Source organism: Colletotrichum phormii (assembly GCF_030913505.1).
Source record: "Colletotrichum phormii strain CBS 102054 chromosome Unknown BDP81scaffold_51, whole genome shotgun sequence".
NCBI classification, from domain to species: Eukaryota; Fungi; Ascomycota; class Sordariomycetes; order Glomerellales; family Glomerellaceae; genus Colletotrichum; species Colletotrichum phormii.
Window position 1 is genome coordinate 45,722 of NW_026851493.1, and position 17,364 is coordinate 63,085.

The 17,364-nt window shown below is 50.2% G+C and overlaps 6 protein-coding genes across 6 annotated transcripts; 2 read left to right on the top strand and 4 right to left on the bottom strand.

Annotated features, from left to right (window-relative positions):
• Nucleotides 1–105: 105 nt before the first annotated feature.
• Nucleotides 106–1,609, bottom strand: BDP81DRAFT_443615 (uncharacterized protein). The gene is made up of 4 exons (XM_060591744.1): nt 1,552–1,609; nt 804–1,495; nt 516–743; nt 106–454 (listed from the first exon to the last, which is right to left on the bottom strand). The coding sequence occupies exons 2-4, from the start codon at nt 1,402–1,404 to the stop codon at nt 390–392; spliced, it is 894 nt and encodes a 297-aa protein (XP_060437451.1). The 5' UTR covers nt 1,405–1,495; nt 1,552–1,609; the 3' UTR covers nt 106–389.
• A 2,436-nt stretch (nt 1,610–4,045) lies between these two features.
• Nucleotides 4,046–5,292, bottom strand: BDP81DRAFT_466758 (uncharacterized protein; the record flags this gene model as incomplete). The annotated part of the gene is made up of 3 exons (XM_060594436.1): nt 4,046–4,227; nt 4,291–4,900; nt 5,005–5,292. The coding sequence occupies 3 exons, from the start codon at nt 5,290–5,292 to the stop codon at nt 4,046–4,048; spliced, it is 1,080 nt and encodes a 359-aa protein (XP_060437452.1).
• A 153-nt stretch (nt 5,293–5,445) lies between these two features.
• Nucleotides 5,446–7,246, top strand: BDP81DRAFT_456205 (S-adenosyl-L-methionine-dependent methyltransferase; the record flags this gene model as incomplete). Its single annotated transcript, XM_060593139.1, has 7 exons — nt 5,446–5,457; nt 5,600–5,984; nt 6,047–6,124; nt 6,282–6,433; nt 6,498–6,671; nt 6,727–6,842; nt 6,907–7,246. 7 exons carry the CDS (start codon nt 5,446–5,448, stop codon nt 7,244–7,246), a joined length of 1,257 nt encoding a protein of 418 aa, XP_060437453.1.
• Nucleotides 7,247–9,087: 1,841 nt separating this feature from the next.
• BDP81DRAFT_513233 (cytochrome P450) lies at nt 9,088–10,934 on the bottom strand (the record flags this gene model as incomplete). Its single annotated transcript, XM_060595816.1, has 6 exons — nt 9,088–9,241; nt 9,305–9,358; nt 9,422–10,044; nt 10,105–10,237; nt 10,300–10,509; nt 10,582–10,934. 6 exons carry the CDS (start codon nt 10,932–10,934, stop codon nt 9,088–9,090), a joined length of 1,527 nt encoding a protein of 508 aa, XP_060437454.1.
• Nucleotides 10,935–12,036: 1,102 nt separating this feature from the next.
• BDP81DRAFT_336728 (fatty acid desaturase) lies at nt 12,037–13,449 on the bottom strand (the record flags this gene model as incomplete). The annotated part of the gene is made up of 4 exons (XM_060585944.1): nt 12,037–12,211; nt 12,268–12,436; nt 12,533–13,325; nt 13,402–13,449. The coding sequence occupies 4 exons, from the start codon at nt 13,447–13,449 to the stop codon at nt 12,037–12,039; spliced, it is 1,185 nt and encodes a 394-aa protein (XP_060437455.1).
• Nucleotides 13,450–15,524: 2,075 nt separating this feature from the next.
• Nucleotides 15,525–16,908, top strand: BDP81DRAFT_466761 (AMP-dependent synthetase/ligase; the record flags this gene model as incomplete). Its single annotated transcript, XM_060594437.1, has 2 exons — nt 15,525–15,774; nt 15,842–16,908. 2 exons carry the CDS (start codon nt 15,525–15,527, stop codon nt 16,906–16,908), a joined length of 1,317 nt encoding a protein of 438 aa, XP_060437456.1.
• Between the last annotated feature and the right edge of the window lie 456 nt (nt 16,909–17,364).

Genomic DNA, 17,364 nt, shown 5'->3' on the forward strand with positions numbered 1-17,364 from the left:
TGCATCGCACCCTGAAAAGCTGAAGTCATTGCTATCCCGTTGATCTACATCAAGGTTAATTCGCTGACCAACCATTTCAGGTGGATGTAGAGATGGGCAAAGATGCTGATTTGTTTATTGTCTCCGTTTTTCGATCCGTCAACGCTGCCGGAGGACCACTTCCAGTATTTTGTGGACCACCCATTATGTTTCAGCAAGGGTACTATCGGCGTTGGTGGGAAACGTTGGGAACTTTTGTTTGAGAAGCCGTTGAACCTGCGTGATACCTAGGGTGCACTGCATTCTTTCCCCCATCGGTGCAACATACAGCCACCCCACGTCATATTCTCTCGAATGGGTAAAGTTCCAATTGCCAAAAGTTCTCCGTTTGAGCCGCAGTAAGTCGGACTTCAGGCCTCCCCCAGGCACAATCGAGATGCAAAAGCTTGCAGGGTTTGGGACATGGAGTTCGTGTCTACGCGTCCAGCGTGGCTTAGCAAACAGATAAGCAAGAATCAGGGGAAACAAGAACTCACATGGCCACACCCATTGCTCCAACATTACCTGATAGTGAAACAAGGCTCGGGAAGCCATATCCGACCGGTCTCCATCGCCCGGAATGCCTTGTTCATCTAGTTCCTGTACGATGTCTTTGAGTATCTGATTGATATTTCCCAAGCCCTCCTTCTCGTCCACCGGGGCGTAGCCAGGATTCGGCGATATAAGATTTTGCCGAAGACTCAGCCACCACAAGATAATCAGCGCTAAGAAAAGGTTACTAAGACTGCCCACAAGTGATATTTACCCAGGAAATGAATGCTTACCAGTCTCATAAGCTGCCATTGGGCCAAGACCACCAAACTCCAGTGCCGCTTTGCGCTGCACATGAGCTATCTTGGTATTCGCCAACCAAGCAGTGGTAGCGTACTTGATAACAACCAGAAATTTCGTGTTAGTTGGAAGAGAGGGGGGTTGCAAGTGACATCTGGGCTCCTTCGCAATTCTCTTCAAGATCTGAAGCTCCTGGCCCATGTAAAGATGATGATAAGCAGAGCTCAGCAGATCTAGACAGTCAGCCATCAAGGGATCATTTTGTCTATTGGTGACATGTTCAGCATACGGGTGACTGCGCCAGAGATTCTCCCACCCTTGAAGGCTTCGCTCCATCTGAGTGCAGTATTCCCGATCAAGAATGGGAGCCATTTCGGGAGAGTAGCGCTCTCTGGCGCAGATGTTTGCTACGAGAGCCCCGATCAACGTGAGGAGGCCAAAAGAACTTATGGTGACCGTGGGAAACTCGCCGATGAACACTCGTCTCGAAGTTTCGACTAGATTGACGGGCCTATACGCTTGCCACTCTTTGTTTCGGGCCCATTCTTCACCCGAAGGTGCTCGCCAGAGATTGTCGTTAGATGGCACGATCATTTCCGCTGTGACTTGAGGCGCAGCGATGCAGGTCGATTCTGGGTCGAGGAGCGATATGGCTGCATTCAGAATGCAGGTCCAGCTAGCCAATCTGATTGAAGATGTCAGATAGAGCCTTGCCTAGTGGAGAGTAAAAGATTTACTGACCTGCTCAAAGTTTCTATAAAGATCCAGTCTATCCAGTCGGAGTCTTGGACTGGTTGAGTTCCACGCACTTGAACTTCCACTGCGCGAAGTAGCTTCGGGAGATTAGTATTTGCGGCTTTACGTAGGAATTAGAGCCGGTACAAAATCATATACTTGACTCACATCTGTTACAAGAGAAAATTGCCGCTGCGCCTGCCGCGCATATCTGGGGTTGTCTGAAAATGCCCCAAATTGAATGCATAAAAGGGCGGTCTGTATGGGCCATAGCTCGGAGAAAGAGCTTTGCAAGAGATCCTGCTCGTACTGATAGTAGTGTCAGGTTGAGTGACGGGAATAAGGATGGAAGATGTAAGGATCAACGAAGAAAGATCGACCGAAGTTACACACCTGAGCTAGGAGATGGCAGGAAGCTTCGTAGGCCTTCGAGGCGGGACCACGCGCTGAAACAATACAGCCACCAATGGCTAGCATACTAAGAAGCAGAGAGGCTGGCGTAGTTGAAAGCACGAATGTCGGCCGGTGCACTATGGGCGTATGTATGTCAAAGTAGTCAAAGTATGCGTTGATCCACCGTCAAATTTGGCTGCGACTAAGATAAACTGAGTCTGAGGTGGCTGTAATGACATTTGTCTTGGCGAAAGCATTGCCGACTGCACTGACGTCGTCATCGGAACATCTAATAATTTGAGGTGTATAGCGGAAGTTCTGGTAATGAGGTAGATTCTCAGGAGCGTTGCAGAATGAGGAGTCTGGGGCCGCATGCCGGCTTGAATCTGATAGAATGCATGTGTCTTTAGGAAGGGGTACGGGAAGCATCATGTCGCTGGGGTTGAAGTCAAATAGTAAGTCTGTGATGCTTCCTAGATCGATATCTCCCGGATTGAGTCCAGGTACGAATGAGTCCCCGAACATCAGGAAATCATCGAGATTGGTATGTTCTGTCCCCGAGTTACGGGTTTTCTTCGCAATTGTGGGCTCTGTGCTCTCAGGGGCAGCTGCTTGGTCGGATTGAGTTCGAGCTTCGACATGATCGGTGGCTATGGTATTAGTTTTAAGAAGCTGAGGAGCCTTGCTTGTCGTGGGATCCTGATCTGCACTCGACTGAGGTGTGCTTAATCCAGATTCAGGAGTTGCTTCGTCCCCTGATTGGTGAACTACCATGCAATCACCGCTAGATCCACTGGACTGAGAGGCCGTCAAGTTCAGGGCGCCAAGCACGCCTGCGTGGCTTTGAAGGCTGTCAGTGTTCTCGACGACATAATCCATCATTCGCTCATTACTTTGATCATCTGTCCGACGATCTGTTTCCGTCCTAGAGAATCTTGAATAAGCGCTTGTGATAACCAATAGGCAGATGTGACTTCTGACTTACATCAAGATATCATCCAAGGCTTCACGAGGTTCATTCTCTGTCGTGTTCTGAATTTCACAGTCTACTACATTGCGGTTCTCTTCATGTTCTGATCGTGGCGATGGGTTTTGCGCAGGTTTTCCGGGACATTTCTTTTGATGTCGACGGAGGACATCTGTCCTTCCGAAACTGGCACCACAGGGGTGACACTTGAAGGGCTTCCGGTTCTCATCTAATTTTGATTATCAGCTCGAAAATCTGATAATAGAGAGTAGCATAGATCTTTGGTGCTCCGTACGTGACGCAACATGACGTATTAGATGTTCAGTCCTGATGAACGTCTTCTGGCAGTAGTTGCAGGTGTGCGGACGCGGGCGTTCCGGTTGTGCCTGGCCATCTTCACTGGCTACAGGTTGGGTTAAAGATTGCTCCTACATCACTAAGGATCTTGTTACGATACTCACAGCTTCCAACTCCTCGCCTAGAGGCCGACTTCTTCGCCTCGCGTGATGATGCGCGAAGGACCTCTCGTTGTCGACTCATTTTCGCTGTAGCTTCTGACATGGAGTGATTCCGTCTGTCACCATTATCTCCTTTCTCTAGACGCGATTTGTCTAAAGAGATTTGTTGGATTTAGAAAAGATGGTAGGTGTCTTCGTCACTTTCGGTTGATGTCGGCAATTGAGTAAACGGACATGGAGTTTGCGGGGGATCCGTGACGCTAGGACCTGGGGTGGGCGGTGCTGATTCAGGCCTGACTCAACAGGTGTAGATGGAACGCTCTTTGAAGGGCTGCTATGAGAACCTTGCCTTCAGTTTTGTTGATGACTAAATCTTGAACGAAATGCTTTGCGTGGTACAATGCCTACTCCGTACATGAGGGCTTGTGACCAATGTCTTGGCCCGGCATGTCAACATAGCTTTTACGTGGGTCAGCATGGCTTTCTTTATGCACACACTCAACGCTTGGTCATGGGTCACTTTTCAGAAAGAACTAAGAAAATGCGGAGTCTTGATCATGGTAACTATGAGCAAAGGAGTCTCATTCTAACTCTGTTAAGAACTGCTAATTCTAAGTTTCTGCTTGATTCCTCCCGAAACCTCATCCCATCTTTCGTCAACCACTTTCTCGGCGTCGTTTTCCTAAAGATAGAGGTTTTGCATCATGGTTGAGTTGATGTCAAACTCCTCCTTAAACGCTTTACTGTCCTCATCGTGCAAGTTGTGCCATATTTCTCTCTGCTTTATGCCAGTCGCCTGTGCTTCAGCGACGTATTCGTGTCGGATTTCGAAGTAGGTGTGCAAGGCTAGCGGGATATCGCCTGCTGTCGTAGGGTATATATGGGGTTAATTGCTGCCCGTAATTAACGGCGTCGTTTTTGCGACACCTGCAAATTTCGAGAGACATTTGGCTATGGTAGCTCCGTCTTCGATGGCTTGGCTAGCACCTTGAGTCGAAGTGGGTAGAAAGGGGTGTGCAGCATCGTCCATCAACGCAACCAGCCCGGAGTCTGCGACCCATTTATCGAGACAGGGTCGATACACGAGCTTCCAGTCAATGACCGAGGGCATCTTTTCCCAGACTCTCCTGAAAGTAGGTTCCCATCCCTCGAGACACGCCGGCACGTCTTCTTTGGAGGCCTCTTTAGTCCAACTCTCCGCAACGTCGCCGACGTCTTTGTGAGTAAGAACTGCATTGATCTCCTTGCCACCTTGCAAAGTGCTGATGAAGCCATGCATGTCCTTGGCCAGAAACAAACGGATTGTGTCGCCGTCACTGAGGAATTTGCTGATCAATGGGTCATCTCTAAGGAGATCACCGCTCATGAATGATCGGTAAATGACGTATCCGCTTGCTTGAGGTTTATCTTCATAACCTAGCACAGTCCTGCGTCCTTTGCTTCTGACGCCGTCGGCAATGATTACGACATCTGACTGAATCTCTTCTCCGGAGGATAGCGTGATGCTCGGCTTATTCGGATCGTAGACTTCGACTCGCTCGCCAAGCCGGATTTTGACGCCCGTTCAAGAGCAAAGTCCTTCATGATGAGATGGAAATCGCCCCTGTGACTTAGGATTTGGCGGCATCCGTAATTCTCTACGGATTTGCCAATTTGGTCGTCGACACCGAGGAGTTTGTCGGAAGAGTCAAAGTTATAGATGCGCATCTCGCTGCTCTGACTTGCAATCGGCTCCATCCTGGACCCAACTCCCCAACGATAGAGAAGCCTTGCCGAGTTTGAACCGAATCCGATACTGTCACCAAGACGTAGAAATTCTTTCAGCTGATCAACTATGAAGACCTCAAAGCCTTGACGACGACATGCGATGCCGCATGCTAGACCTACTAGGCCTGCTCCGACTATCGTAACTTTCAGGGGCTGAGACATGAAGAAGGGTATTCGGGAAATTTGTGACTATGTTTTGAAGAGAATTTCAAATCAAAAAAGCGATGGAGATTAATCTGTATTTAGGTTTGAGAGCGGTCTTGCGATATTGTTTTAAACCAACTTCAAACGAGCCATCCAAAGTCGTTGACTTACATGGCTTGTGGGGTAGGCCTGCTACCCCACAAGCCCTGGGTTCGCCCCCTCCACATACGCAAGAAGTCTCTGGGTACATGAACAGATGGCGTCGTCGGTCTGATGAATGAACATTCGAGCTTCTTTACTACTGCAAATATACTACCCCATCAAGTTCCGGATCATATCTTTCCTCCAAACACTCCTCCAATCTTTGCGGGACAACATTGCTGTTCTCGAACATGAAATCGACCTACACGATCTGGGAACTCCCCAAGTCTGGGACTCAGAAGCTTCTACAAAGTTCGACGATCCCGAGAATTTGATCTCTTGGCAAGCGTATGAGGCCAATGAGAAGATTCGCGTGGACGTTCGCGCTCTCGATGCAGCAGTTACACCCAACCACATCAAGCTGCTTGAGATGGGCCTGCAACCGGCGCGGAAGAGTGCACTCAATGTCGCAGTGTCCCTTGGTATCACAGATGCAATTACAGATCTCGGAGGCGATGCGAAGCTGGCGGGTTTAGCCAGTCGACTGAACGTCAATGAGCAAAAATCAGGTAAGTAGGCATCCTTTCCTGCGCCGCCCTCAATGTCTTTAGTCCATTGACCATTATCTCAGGGAGAGTCATGAGAACACTGGCAGCTGAGTACATCTACCAAAAAAAGCAGCCAAACGTTTTCAGCAATACTCGACATAGTAAGAACCTCGGAAAGGAGGGCAGTGCTGCTCAATTCTTATCTCTCTTGTAAGCTCCAATTTCGGTTCTGAGTGTTCTTGTCCCTACCTTATTCTAACAAGCGAAGATCGGACGAGGGTCTTAGGAGCTCTGCAGGACTACTATCCCATATGACAGACACCAAGACCAAAGACTCTTATCTGGCCACAGATGCTCCTTTCTGTTCTACAGTGGCACAGAATGGAGAAACATTCTTCGAGTACATTGGTCATCCCGAGAACTCCGGGGTTGCGCTCAAGGTGATCAAGGGTGTTCTGCCATGGCTCAATGTAGGTGTATCTTAAGAAACGCGTCATGACACCTGACTTTAGCTTATCGATACGTCCGTTATAGCGAACGACTAGACCAGCGCTCCTCAATCACTATCCTTGGCATGAGAGCCCCAGAGCCCGAGTTGTTGATGTTGGGTGCGGTCCAGGTGACAGCAGTTTTGACATCATGAGGCATAACCCGGAGCTTCATTGGACCTTTCAGGACCTTCAACCCGCCATTGAGAGCTTGAAGACCGTGAGCTGCTCGTGGCATAGAATTTATTGGAAGCTGATACTGACATCTCAACCAGAATCTGCCGGAGGATATTGCTCAAAGAGCTGCCGACGGGAAAGTCAACTGTGTTGTACAGGACTACTTCAAAGACAACGCAGCAGAGGGTGACATATGGTACCTCAGAGGAGTTTTGTGAGTACATGCAGTTCTAAAATTCCTATAAGCCGCCTCGCTACAGCATACTGACAATTGACAGACGCGAATACGATGATGAAGACGCTATCAAGATACTGACCAAAGTTGCGAACTTCATGAGAAAGACTCCAGACTCACGGAAGGTGATCAACGAGATTTGGAACTCCAGCCCGTTCAATGTCAGCAATCAGAATGCGGCCCCATCTACCCTAACACCTACCCACCAGTCAAGGCTTTCGGACCTTGCCAACCTGATGACATGGGATACTTTATTCTTCTTTTGCGGGAAGGAGAGATCAGTGCCAGAGCTCGAGTCCATTCTTGAAAAGGCCGGTTTGAGAATTAGTCGCTTCTTCCATTTCCGCACAATCACTACCATGGTGGAGTGTTCGCTAGCTTAAGTCAAGGGTGAAGGGAGATGTCCTCATAGTCCATATTGAATAGAACGTTTTAAACTGATGTTGGTGCACTACCAATGAGCAAATTGAGAAATTTACGGGCTCTCTCCAGTCGATTTCGCAGTGTCCGTACCAGTCTGGTGTATCATCGTCTTCGAACAGCCAGAGGTGGGATGTAGCAAGGACTTCCTCGTATCAGATTCCAATGTGATGTGAATGAGGTTGCGGTCAGCGAAAATCTGTTTTGCTGATGCCCATACTCAGGATCAGCGTAGCATGTCTTGAGAATGTGATCTGGTGTCGTTTTCCTATGGCTTCCATCTGTGTTCTGAAACCCAAGAAGAACTTATCCACGCAGGTAACACAAGATTCTACCGGTCAAGATATGACCGACCTCCTACCTTAGTGCTGCTACCTTTATGATTGTCTAATCTAGCTTTTCAAAGTGATTATTCTCTTGGTAGAATACACGGAAAGAACTTGCTAAAAAGAGCGGCGTCAGTGGTAGTAATTTAAGTAGAAGAATACACTCGGGACACTTTAAGCGGTAGCTTGCATGTGTCTATTTTGTCACCCACTTGCCGTTGAAATAGAAGACTTAGATTCTCTGGACTGAGCTGGTAGGTTTAGTGTACTCATTCTATGGTTTGGGGCTGCATCATTGACAACTATTCCGCCTTCAACACACACAAACTCGATTAACCGGCTGAAGTTAGTAAACAAGGCGAACGTTTAATTCGAGGTTCATTTAGCGGATGGATCATTGTGTCGGTTTTGCTTCTCCTTTCCTGTAGTTCTGTCTTCGGCTCTTACCAAGATTCCTTCGCCGTGGCGGTTTCGTTGTAACCCAAGCGGGCTGTGAAAGCAAATGACTCGATCACTATCGATCAACTGAGATAAACTAGGATCCCAACGTACAGCTATCTTGTCTCGATCCCGGCCGGGAAAATTGTCTCGTCGGGCCCAATTTCGATGCCGAAGCCCCTCCCAACTTCTGAGTCCTTCGGAAACCCTGTGCCCAGAAGATATGAGTTGAGCGGACTGATCCGACAACCACCCTCTCCAGCCCCTACCCCCCGCGCGACGTTTGGCTCGATCAATATGTCTCGTGTTAACTACCCCACTGTAGCCACGAATTAAGCTTTCTGGTGCCATTTGCTTGCTCCACGCCGAATCAACCAGGTCCATGCTACTGAGACGTCGGTCCGTCGGTCTGGCACGCAACAGACCCATGATGGTGGTTTAACAAGGGCAGATAAACCGCCCGCACTTAATAAGCTTTTCACATGCATTTTGTTGCAGTAAGGAACATGGTTGTTGTCTTCTGAGCGGAGCCTTCCCGCCACGTACCTAGTGTCCCAGAAGCCCCCTCACGTCGTCAAGCTGGTGGTCATTGCTGGGACTGGGGTGTTTGGCAAGTTCTTCCTGTTCTAGTCCCTCCAAGCTGCTGAATGCAAAATATCCGGTGGGAGTGTTGACTGTTGCAGTATCTCAGGCAAAGTCTCTTCATGTTAGCCGTGATAACCGCTCCTAAGGACATGGACTCAATGAGGGGGTTTAGCCAAATTCTGCGAGATGTAGACGAGTTGACAACTCGTTTCTCCAGTTCTTGCGCGTCTTCAATGCAATCACACAATCTTATTCAGTCTCGCTTGTATCTAGATCACAGCTTCCTCGTGGATCGATGCATTGGATTCGCTTGTTCCAAAGTCCAATCGCTTGAACGTAAATCTCAACCCCACAACTCCATCTCAGAGAGACAAACTGTTGAATGCTTTCCAGTCTAAATGCTAAAAGTCTTGCTTTGTGAACGTTTCGTCGTAAGAGTATAGTGGCCGTTGGGCTTAGTTTCTCGGCTTGAGCATAACCTTCCAGTGACCAGTTGCAAACTGCATGGTGATATACTGGCGGAAGTCGATGTCTTGGCCCGGAACTTCGAGCACATCGAATCTTTGTAGAAGGTTGGCGGCGACCATCCTCATCTCTGCCCATGCAAAGCTTTATTGATTATATTAGAACGATCGTTGGTGCAATATGGGGAATCTCTAGATAATGACTTACTTGATTCCGATGCAAGAGTGCTTGCCTCCAGAAAAGGGGTAGTACGCATCCAGACTAGAGACCCTGTTAGATCTTGTACACAATACGTTTCATCGGTCAGGGAGCAGTGGGACTTACTCAGGTGCAGGAGCTCCGTCTCTCTTGTCGTCAGACAGCCACCTCTCGGGCCAAAACCGTTCTGCCTGGGGCCAGAAATCCTCTTTGCGGTGAAGATCGCGGTAGGAGGCTGAGACTACGGTATGAGGGGGCAGGTCGTAACCACAGAGATTGATCCACTGGTTGCCAGTACGGCGGCCCATCTCCGACGCAATGGGGTGCAGGCGTAGGTTTTCCTTGATGCAGGCCTCAAGATACTCGTATTCCTCCTCGTTACGGACCGATTTGCTGGTGACAATTTCGTCATTGAAGCCCTTGGATGGGAGAGAGGCAAAGAGCTTTGCGCGGACGTCGGGGTTGCGGGCGAGTTCGAGGAAGAGGCAGCCGATGGTGCCGGATGTTGTCTCGGAACCGGCAAGGAGGATCTCAGCCATTTGGTCGACGATGTCGCGGGCAGACATGCTAGTGCCGGTGTCCGGCTTTTTGCCTTCTTCAATGAGGTGCTGGAGGAGGTCTCGGCGCTCGAAATCAGAGGTGCGCTTTCGTCGCTGGACGACAGCGTCGATGGCTGTGATCATCTCGGCAGGCCAGTCGAATTGCAGGTCGATTCCCAGTGCGCGAAAGAACTTCTTGACGTAGACGGTCTTTTGTAATGTTAGTACTAGAGGAAGGGGTATTATTTCCCTTGCGATGAATGAACTTGCCTGGTACCGCTTGCTGAGGCCATCAAAGATAGAGCGAGGAATGGATTTCCAGATCTTCTCGTCGACTCCATCTTCGATTAAGCTGTCAGGGTTGGTTTGTCCGAACCCCTTTCCGAATGAACATTCTCCCATGCTGTAATACAAGTAAGAAGGCGCCCTGAAGACTTCGAGGCATCTGCAGAGTTATTGGCTTACATGTCGAGGGCTACGTTGTGAAGGTCATCCATCAGGTCGACCTCAATGCCCTTCTTGGCATGGTAGACCAGGTCTTCGTTGATCTGTGACTGGTACTTGTTGAGCACATCACGAACGGTGCTCTTAAAGAACATCTCAAGGTTGTCGATGTAGTTGACCGTAAACGCTGGAGACAAGAAGCGTTTGAGGCGCCTGTGCGGCTCTTGGCGACTGTTTCCAGAAACGTTGAGTTAGGCTCACGTCGCAAATGCATATTGTGGGCAGAAAATCAGAACGACTTACATCTCACCAAAAAGCCCAGGGCTGAACTTGTCTCTGGAAATTTCGGCATACATGGCGACCTTTGGAAGATCCGTCTTGACCAAGATCTGCTTCATGGCCTCCTTGTCGGAGATCCATATCTGTCGGGGACCGAGTCGGACAATCGATCCATACTTATTGTGACTTCTCTCTACCAACTTCCAGATGGTGCCGGTCGAGAAGAGGTAACGAAGATGTAATGTTGTGAGAGGGGCATACCATGGCCCAGGGAGTTTCCTCAGAGGAGACTTGAGAGCCTTGATCTTCTGTTTGAGTTGAAGACCGGCGAAGACCACTACTAGGAAGTAGACGGTGAGTATGTAAGCCGACGCCATAGTGTTGCCTTTGTTGATCGTCCTAATCAGGGCAAGATGCTAGCAGTGCTTTGTCAATAATTCGAATGGCTGATGATTGATGAGATGGCAGTTTGAAGACAGCGAGAGAATAGTTGGACAGCAATGTCTTTTGCAGGAAGTGGACGATCATCTTCTTTGACATGAGACCCGGAGCCATCTCCTCGGGATGATATAGGACGAACACACACAAGTCTGCAAGGGCTATTTCGTAATCTAGAACCCCCCGCTCGCCCCGGTGCTTCCTGCTAGATAGTTGCGCGAGCCAACCCAGACCGGAGCCTACGGTGCGTGGCTGGGTTTGCGCAACAGCAAAGCACATATGAATTACACGATTCAGTTCAAATGGATATGTAGCCATCACCAGCCTGCGAGGCTGTCGTGAATATGCTGCGCGCACTGTTTCAACATGTGTAAACTCTGTTAGATTAGCTCGGACGATGGGAGCCCAGGGAGTTGGGTTTACTGCGCATTCTTTTCCGTCTGGGAACAAGCAAGTTCACCAACGTGGCATTTGATCCAAGAGACGACGCAAGCGCGAATTGGATGGTCCAGAATGGGACACACCACATTGCCTGGGCTACCCCTTGGCTGGGAATCGCGTGTCATGCAAGTCGAGCGGGAACATGGAGATGGGTTGCACTCGATCCCCAAATCTGATGTGCTTGGTGTGAACTCTGTTCAAGTGCAATTCTACATTACTCATTTTCAGCTATCTCGAGGTACCTCTTTTCCTATTCAGGAAACTATTTGGCAAGGTCGCCTATCATCGGCTCTGTAACTTTAACGCCGGTCGCTTGTCATCACGAGAACCTTAAATATGAATACTTTCCGCTTTATGAGAATGACAGGACTGTGCCTTATTCACGGTGGAGTTGTAGTTTCAAAAGAGTTCTGAGCCTTGACCCTGCCATTTGGTCTAGAACTTTTGGTCTATTCCCCCCCTGCCTCTAAACTCCATACGCGCTTCTGCTCTATCAAGCTTTGACTCTGCGGTCTTTGAGTCTAAAAATGTCTATGTCCTCTATGTCTCTTTATGTCCGTCTAAAGAAACCCGTCTTGATGTTTGTACAGCAACCCCCCTCTATTTGGCCCATCTCATGGCGCCGGGGCAGTTGGGGTCGTTCTCAACGTACTTGAGAGAGCCGAAAACGGACCAGAGCTGGCCCAGGAAGCTGCGGCCGTCGTGGTTGTACAGGTCACCAAGGACAGGCTTGATGGCCTCAGTGGCCTCGTCAGCCTTGTAGAAAGGAATGCGACTAAGGTCTGTTAGCACTAGCTCAGGTGATTCTTCAAAATGAGGGATCAAACTTACGGGAACAGGTGGTGAACGACGTGCTTCTCAATGATGCCGTGGAAGAGGTGCTTGCCGATGAAGCCGAACTCACGGTCAACGGTGGCAATGGCACCCTTGACGAAAGTCCAACCCTCCTCGGTGTAGTGGTGGACCTCAGGGTGGTTGTGGTGGAGGTAGGTGATGGCAACTGAGGGTTGATTAGCACTATGATAAACACATTTGCTTGTGAAACTCTAAGGCCAAGCTTCAAGGATCACAAAGTGAGGGGGGAGGAGGTGCGTACCGAGCCAGTGGTGGACCCAGAAGTAGGGAACCGCGTAGAGGAGAGCGACGGTGGAGACGTCGAGAATGGTGGAAGCATAGTACAGGGCGGAGAAGGTGATGGCCAGGCCAAGATCAGAGATGGCAATGAAGATGGCCTCATTGGGACGGAAGACGGCACTGGTGGGGCCGAAGTGGCTGACGCCGAACCAACGTCCGAGACCGTTGACCTCGTGCTGCAAGCTACCCTTGCCAGAGGTGGCATTGAAGAAGAGGTATGCCTGCCATCCGAAGAGCTGGTGGGTAAGCAGGCTAATGGCCTGGGCAATAGGAGTGTCCTCGAAGAGCTCGTGGAGGTCGATGCTGCCGAACAAGGGCTTCTTGGAAGGCTTGGGCGCGGTGGCAGGAACGAAGGCCATGTCTTTCTTCATGTGGCCGGTGAAGCGGTGGTGGCGGTGGTGAGAGAACTTCCATGAGAAGTAGGGGACGAGAAGGAAGGAGTGAAGGGCCCAGCCGGTGATGTTGTTCACCTTGTCGCTCTTGGAGAAGGCACCGTGGCCGCACTCATGACCGAGAATCCAGACACCAGTGCAGATGAGACCCTGGACGAAGCCGTAGACCATCCAGGCGGTGGCGCGCAGGATGGGGTCCTGGATGCCGGGAATGTAGGTGAGAGCAGCCCAGACGAGGCCAGCGACCATGGTAAGGTCGCGGACGACATAGTAGTAGGATGTCACGAGCGAAGGCTCGAAGCAGTGAGCCGGGATGGCATCTCTGATGGTCTGAATATCAGGGAAGACAGGCTCGTTGGTCTTCTGTGAGGAGGGTCAGTGATCAATGAACGGTCATCGAGATCGATGGCGGCGCATCGGAAGGTGTTTGCCGACTAACCTGGGGCTTCTCGACCACCACGGTAGTCGAGGTACGTTGGGTCGCCATTGTGTGAGATAAGGTGCAAACCAGGTTTGTTTGGGATCACCTTTCTATTGCTCAATGGATATAATATAATATGAGATGAACGAAAGGGAAAGAACGATACGCTCTCAAGGGCCGCACCGTATTATGGATGAGTAAAGGAAGGAACCAGAGAGAAGCTGAAGCTAAGAGGACTGGGGAAAAGGGTGAAATTTTCTCAGGTGCCCGAGGTTAGGGAAAAGACAAAAAGGTTTCCAGCCAGACTTCACAAGGGACACGGGTACGGATAGCAGACCGCCAACGAAAGAGACGTGTCTCCTTGTCCCTTTTTTTTTTAGGAGCGGCGGCATTAAAGGTGGGCCGTTACCCACGGTGAGAGACGATCCATGGAATAGGGGTCCAAACAGTCTGGACTGTGCTGCTTTTTTTTTCTTTTCTTCGGTTTCCCCCCCTTCCCTTGCCAAGTTGCCTTGCCCACATGCATTGGGGGGAACAGACTCGGCGGCAGAAAATTTCATTACCGTTGCCAAAGGTCGAGTGTTTGGAATTGCTCGAGACCGCCTTGAGACGTGACTCGCCACTGGGTCTAACCTTGTGGCTTGCCCCAAAGCATCGCAGAGCCTCGGACTGGGCGTATTCCGCAGCATATTCCATGACTCGATGATTACAGCCACAAGTCGGACACAAAGCAAGAAAAGCCGGTACTGATGAAGAATGTCTCGGTGTCTCCCCTTCACAAACGTGGCCTCGCCCTCGTGGCCGAAGTTCCAGTTCTAGCAGACCTTCCTCGGCACCATAAGGTGAAACAATCAAAGAGGCAGCCAGCAGTTCCGGGCGGTGAACGCGTATCTGGGGATTCGGGAGGCAGGTGTTGAGAAACGCGGATCTAATCTGCTGCAAGATCCTAGCACATTCAAGAAGAGGCTTCGTCGCTTAAACGGAGCTAAACGCAATCTGGCCTAGTCATGGAAGATTTCCAAGGGTCCGGTTCCACGTGCGGATAACAGAAGTCTTGGAAAAAGCCCACACAAAGGTTCTCAACCCCAACACTTTTGCACCCCTTGCTCTCTGCTTCGGGGTGGGAAATGACACCCACAGTGTGTTTGAGCTTAATCTCGTTTAACGTGGAGTTCCAAGGCAGAGAAAGACGGTGGTAGCACCAAACAGGACCCTGGAAACTCCATTTGTTGACAGAGTGGCATTTAGACAAACTCCATTGGCCAAACGGCTGTGTCTTGGGCTTCGGGAACCTCTCCATATTCTCCAATCCCTCCCCCCTCATTGCCCAGACTCAGAGACCGCCCCCAAGCTGTTCAAAACATGGGACCGTGCGGTAACGTCGCGTCCCACTCGGGGCTTTACGGGAAGAGGGGGCGAGGATTGCGGGAGAAAGGGATGCACAAGTCATTCATTTCCCTTTGACCTTTGACATGTGCCAATGTGCCCCCTTTTGAGCTTCCCGAATGAGTTTGACCGGTTCCGTGGCTGAGCCATCTTCGATTTCTCGCATTGCCAGCCACCATCTGGTATCTTTGTCAATCTGGCGAAGCTGGGCCTGAGCGCAAGGTTAGGGTTAGCGGGAGCCTCGGCGCACGTCCTGTCCAGATTGCGAGATTTCGCACCGTTGGATGGAAGCAGTCAAAAGCTCAATTGGCTTCGTTGTGGATTCTAGAAATGAACAGAGGTTACGAGGATCGAGATTCCGGGGCAACCCTTTCCCTTTCGTTGCTGTTGCTCTAAGTTCCCAATGTCAGTTTGGCAACTCTTACCTCAATCAGAGCCGTCGCAACTCCCTGCAAGTCTAAACTTTATTCGCTGCACCCATACATCGCAGGACTTGTAAATTACGCAAGAGGGAGCTCCGACGGCGAGGGTCTAGGAAGTAAGCAGAACTGACAGGTTGACTGTGCCGTTATCCGCTTGAGAGACTGACAGTGAGGTTCATGGCCACGTTGCAAGCATGGGATTGCACTTGATTGTGGTCGTAGCATGACTGCGGTCCACGCGTTGCCTTTGAGTACATATTTGAAGCTCGTAGTTGGGGTTGGGGTTGAACTCGCACCACTCCAGATTCCAGATGCACTGACTACTTCAACAACATGACGGCACCAAAAGATAATAGGAGCAAGTCTAGAAACCTCACAGACTTCATCAAGTTCGTAAAACTGAATTCTCCTTATTATGCTCAGTCCTGGAAGTTATGTAAGACTCTTACTCTTGAAGATGCGCCGGTGTCTCTAAGGGACTTGCCCATTGTAGACCATGAGTCTTTCTGGGCATCAAACACCTGCCAGAACAGCAAAGTTGTAACATCAAAGCAAAAAGATGGCATTGTTTTCAAAACTGGAGGTAACTTATCCTCATCAGCGATCTGACTTGGCTTGGTTCAAGTAAACGCACACTAATCTTCATCCAGGCACAACTACACACCCTAAAGTATCGTTTTACAACCAGAAGGAACTCCATGGCCTTTCAACACAGCTGGCAGAGAGCTTGGGACGTTGTGGTGTCGGCGAGGGAGACATGGTCGCCAACCTGTTCTATGCCGGCGACCTCTACGGGAGCTTCTTGTTGCATATCCTCTCCGTCTACCATCTGCCAAGCGGTGCGATCCAGCTTCCAGTAGCTGGGCATGTTTCCTTGGAATCCATGGAAAGACAGATCGTCGAGTTTGAAGCAACCGTTGTCCTCGCTACGGTGACCACGATGTCGCAACTCTCAGAGCGCATCCTTAGCAGTGGCAAGACACACCCGTACGTTCGCCTACTACTGTTCTCGGGAGAAGCTTTCTACGATGATCAGGCTGGGCTGCTGAAAGCAGCCTTTCCAAATGCAACTATCAGATCAGTCGTCTACGGATCTATGGACTGCGGAATCATCGGTTTACCACCAAAGGAAGAGCACTACACAAACGACCCCAGACTTCACCAAGTCAACGATCCGAATATCATCGTGGAGATCGTCACTGAAGACGGCGAGGTCACAACCACCCCAGGAGAGGCGGGCAGCCTAGTCGTAACGAACCTGGAGCGCCAACTAATGCCCATCGTTCGCTACCCGTCTGGAGACCGGGCCGCGTGGGTTGACCCAGCTCTAGGCCTTTTCCGTGTTCTCGACAGGGACCGCACGGCCATCCGCCTCGGCCCCGTTTCTGTTGACTTTGTGGACCTCAGACGGATAGTGTCCACGATCCTTGGAGACCGACCAGTCGGTCGCTTACAAGCCATTGTCACAAGAGAAGATAGAAAAGACCTCTTGACCCTGAACGTCGCCTTCACACCAGCTACGGATGAGGAGAGTTCGCAGCTGCAGGCGGAGCTAAGAGAGGAGCTAGGCGTGATGCGGCCCATGTTTCGGGAACACGTCGAGAAGGACTTTATCAACCCGTTACGGATTAAGTTTATCACCATGCAGGAACTTGCCGTCAACCCAAGAAGCGGAAAAATTGTCGAGGTACAGGATCTTCGGTCGACCACTGTGTAGCTGCCTGTTTAGTCATTTGATAGAATCATACGACTTGTGAAGTGGTGTAGAGTACGTTGTTGCACTGAAGTCTAAAAGAAGTTGTAGGATTTCCCCATGTCGTGAAAGGAACTCAAAGAACACGAATTACCTAAACGAGTCACTGGCTCTCCACAACCGGATAACTGGGATTGTCAATAAAACAAGCTTTCATTCTCGCTACGATGCACTGGTCGTAAATCACGTTAGGCAAGCTCTCTTGATTGGGGCTGATAGACGCCTGATGCGGAGCTGGATCCAGGTCCTCGGACTTTGTAAGGACCCCGTGGGTTGTCTCTCGGAGGCCTAGACCGATGCCCCATGTTCTCTCCCCCAGATGAACTGGCCAACACCTCTTGAGCTAAAGCGGAGCCCAGGCGGAGCCGGCCAGATTGAGTAATCACCGTTGGTCTTTGCTCTCTTGACTCGCGCCAACTT

Coding starts and splice junctions, on each gene's coding strand:
- BDP81DRAFT_443615 (XM_060591744.1), bottom strand. CDS start 1,404: ATGATCGTGCCATCTAACGACAATCTCTGGCGAGCACCTTCGGGTGAA. Junction 744..803: donor AATGGCAGCTTATGAGACTG/GTAAGCATTCAT, acceptor ACCTTTTCTTAG/CGCTGATTATCTTGTGGTGG. Junction 455..515: donor GGAGCAATGGGTGTGGCCAT/GTGAGTTCTTGT, acceptor CTGGACGCGTAG/ACACGAACTCCATGTCCCAA.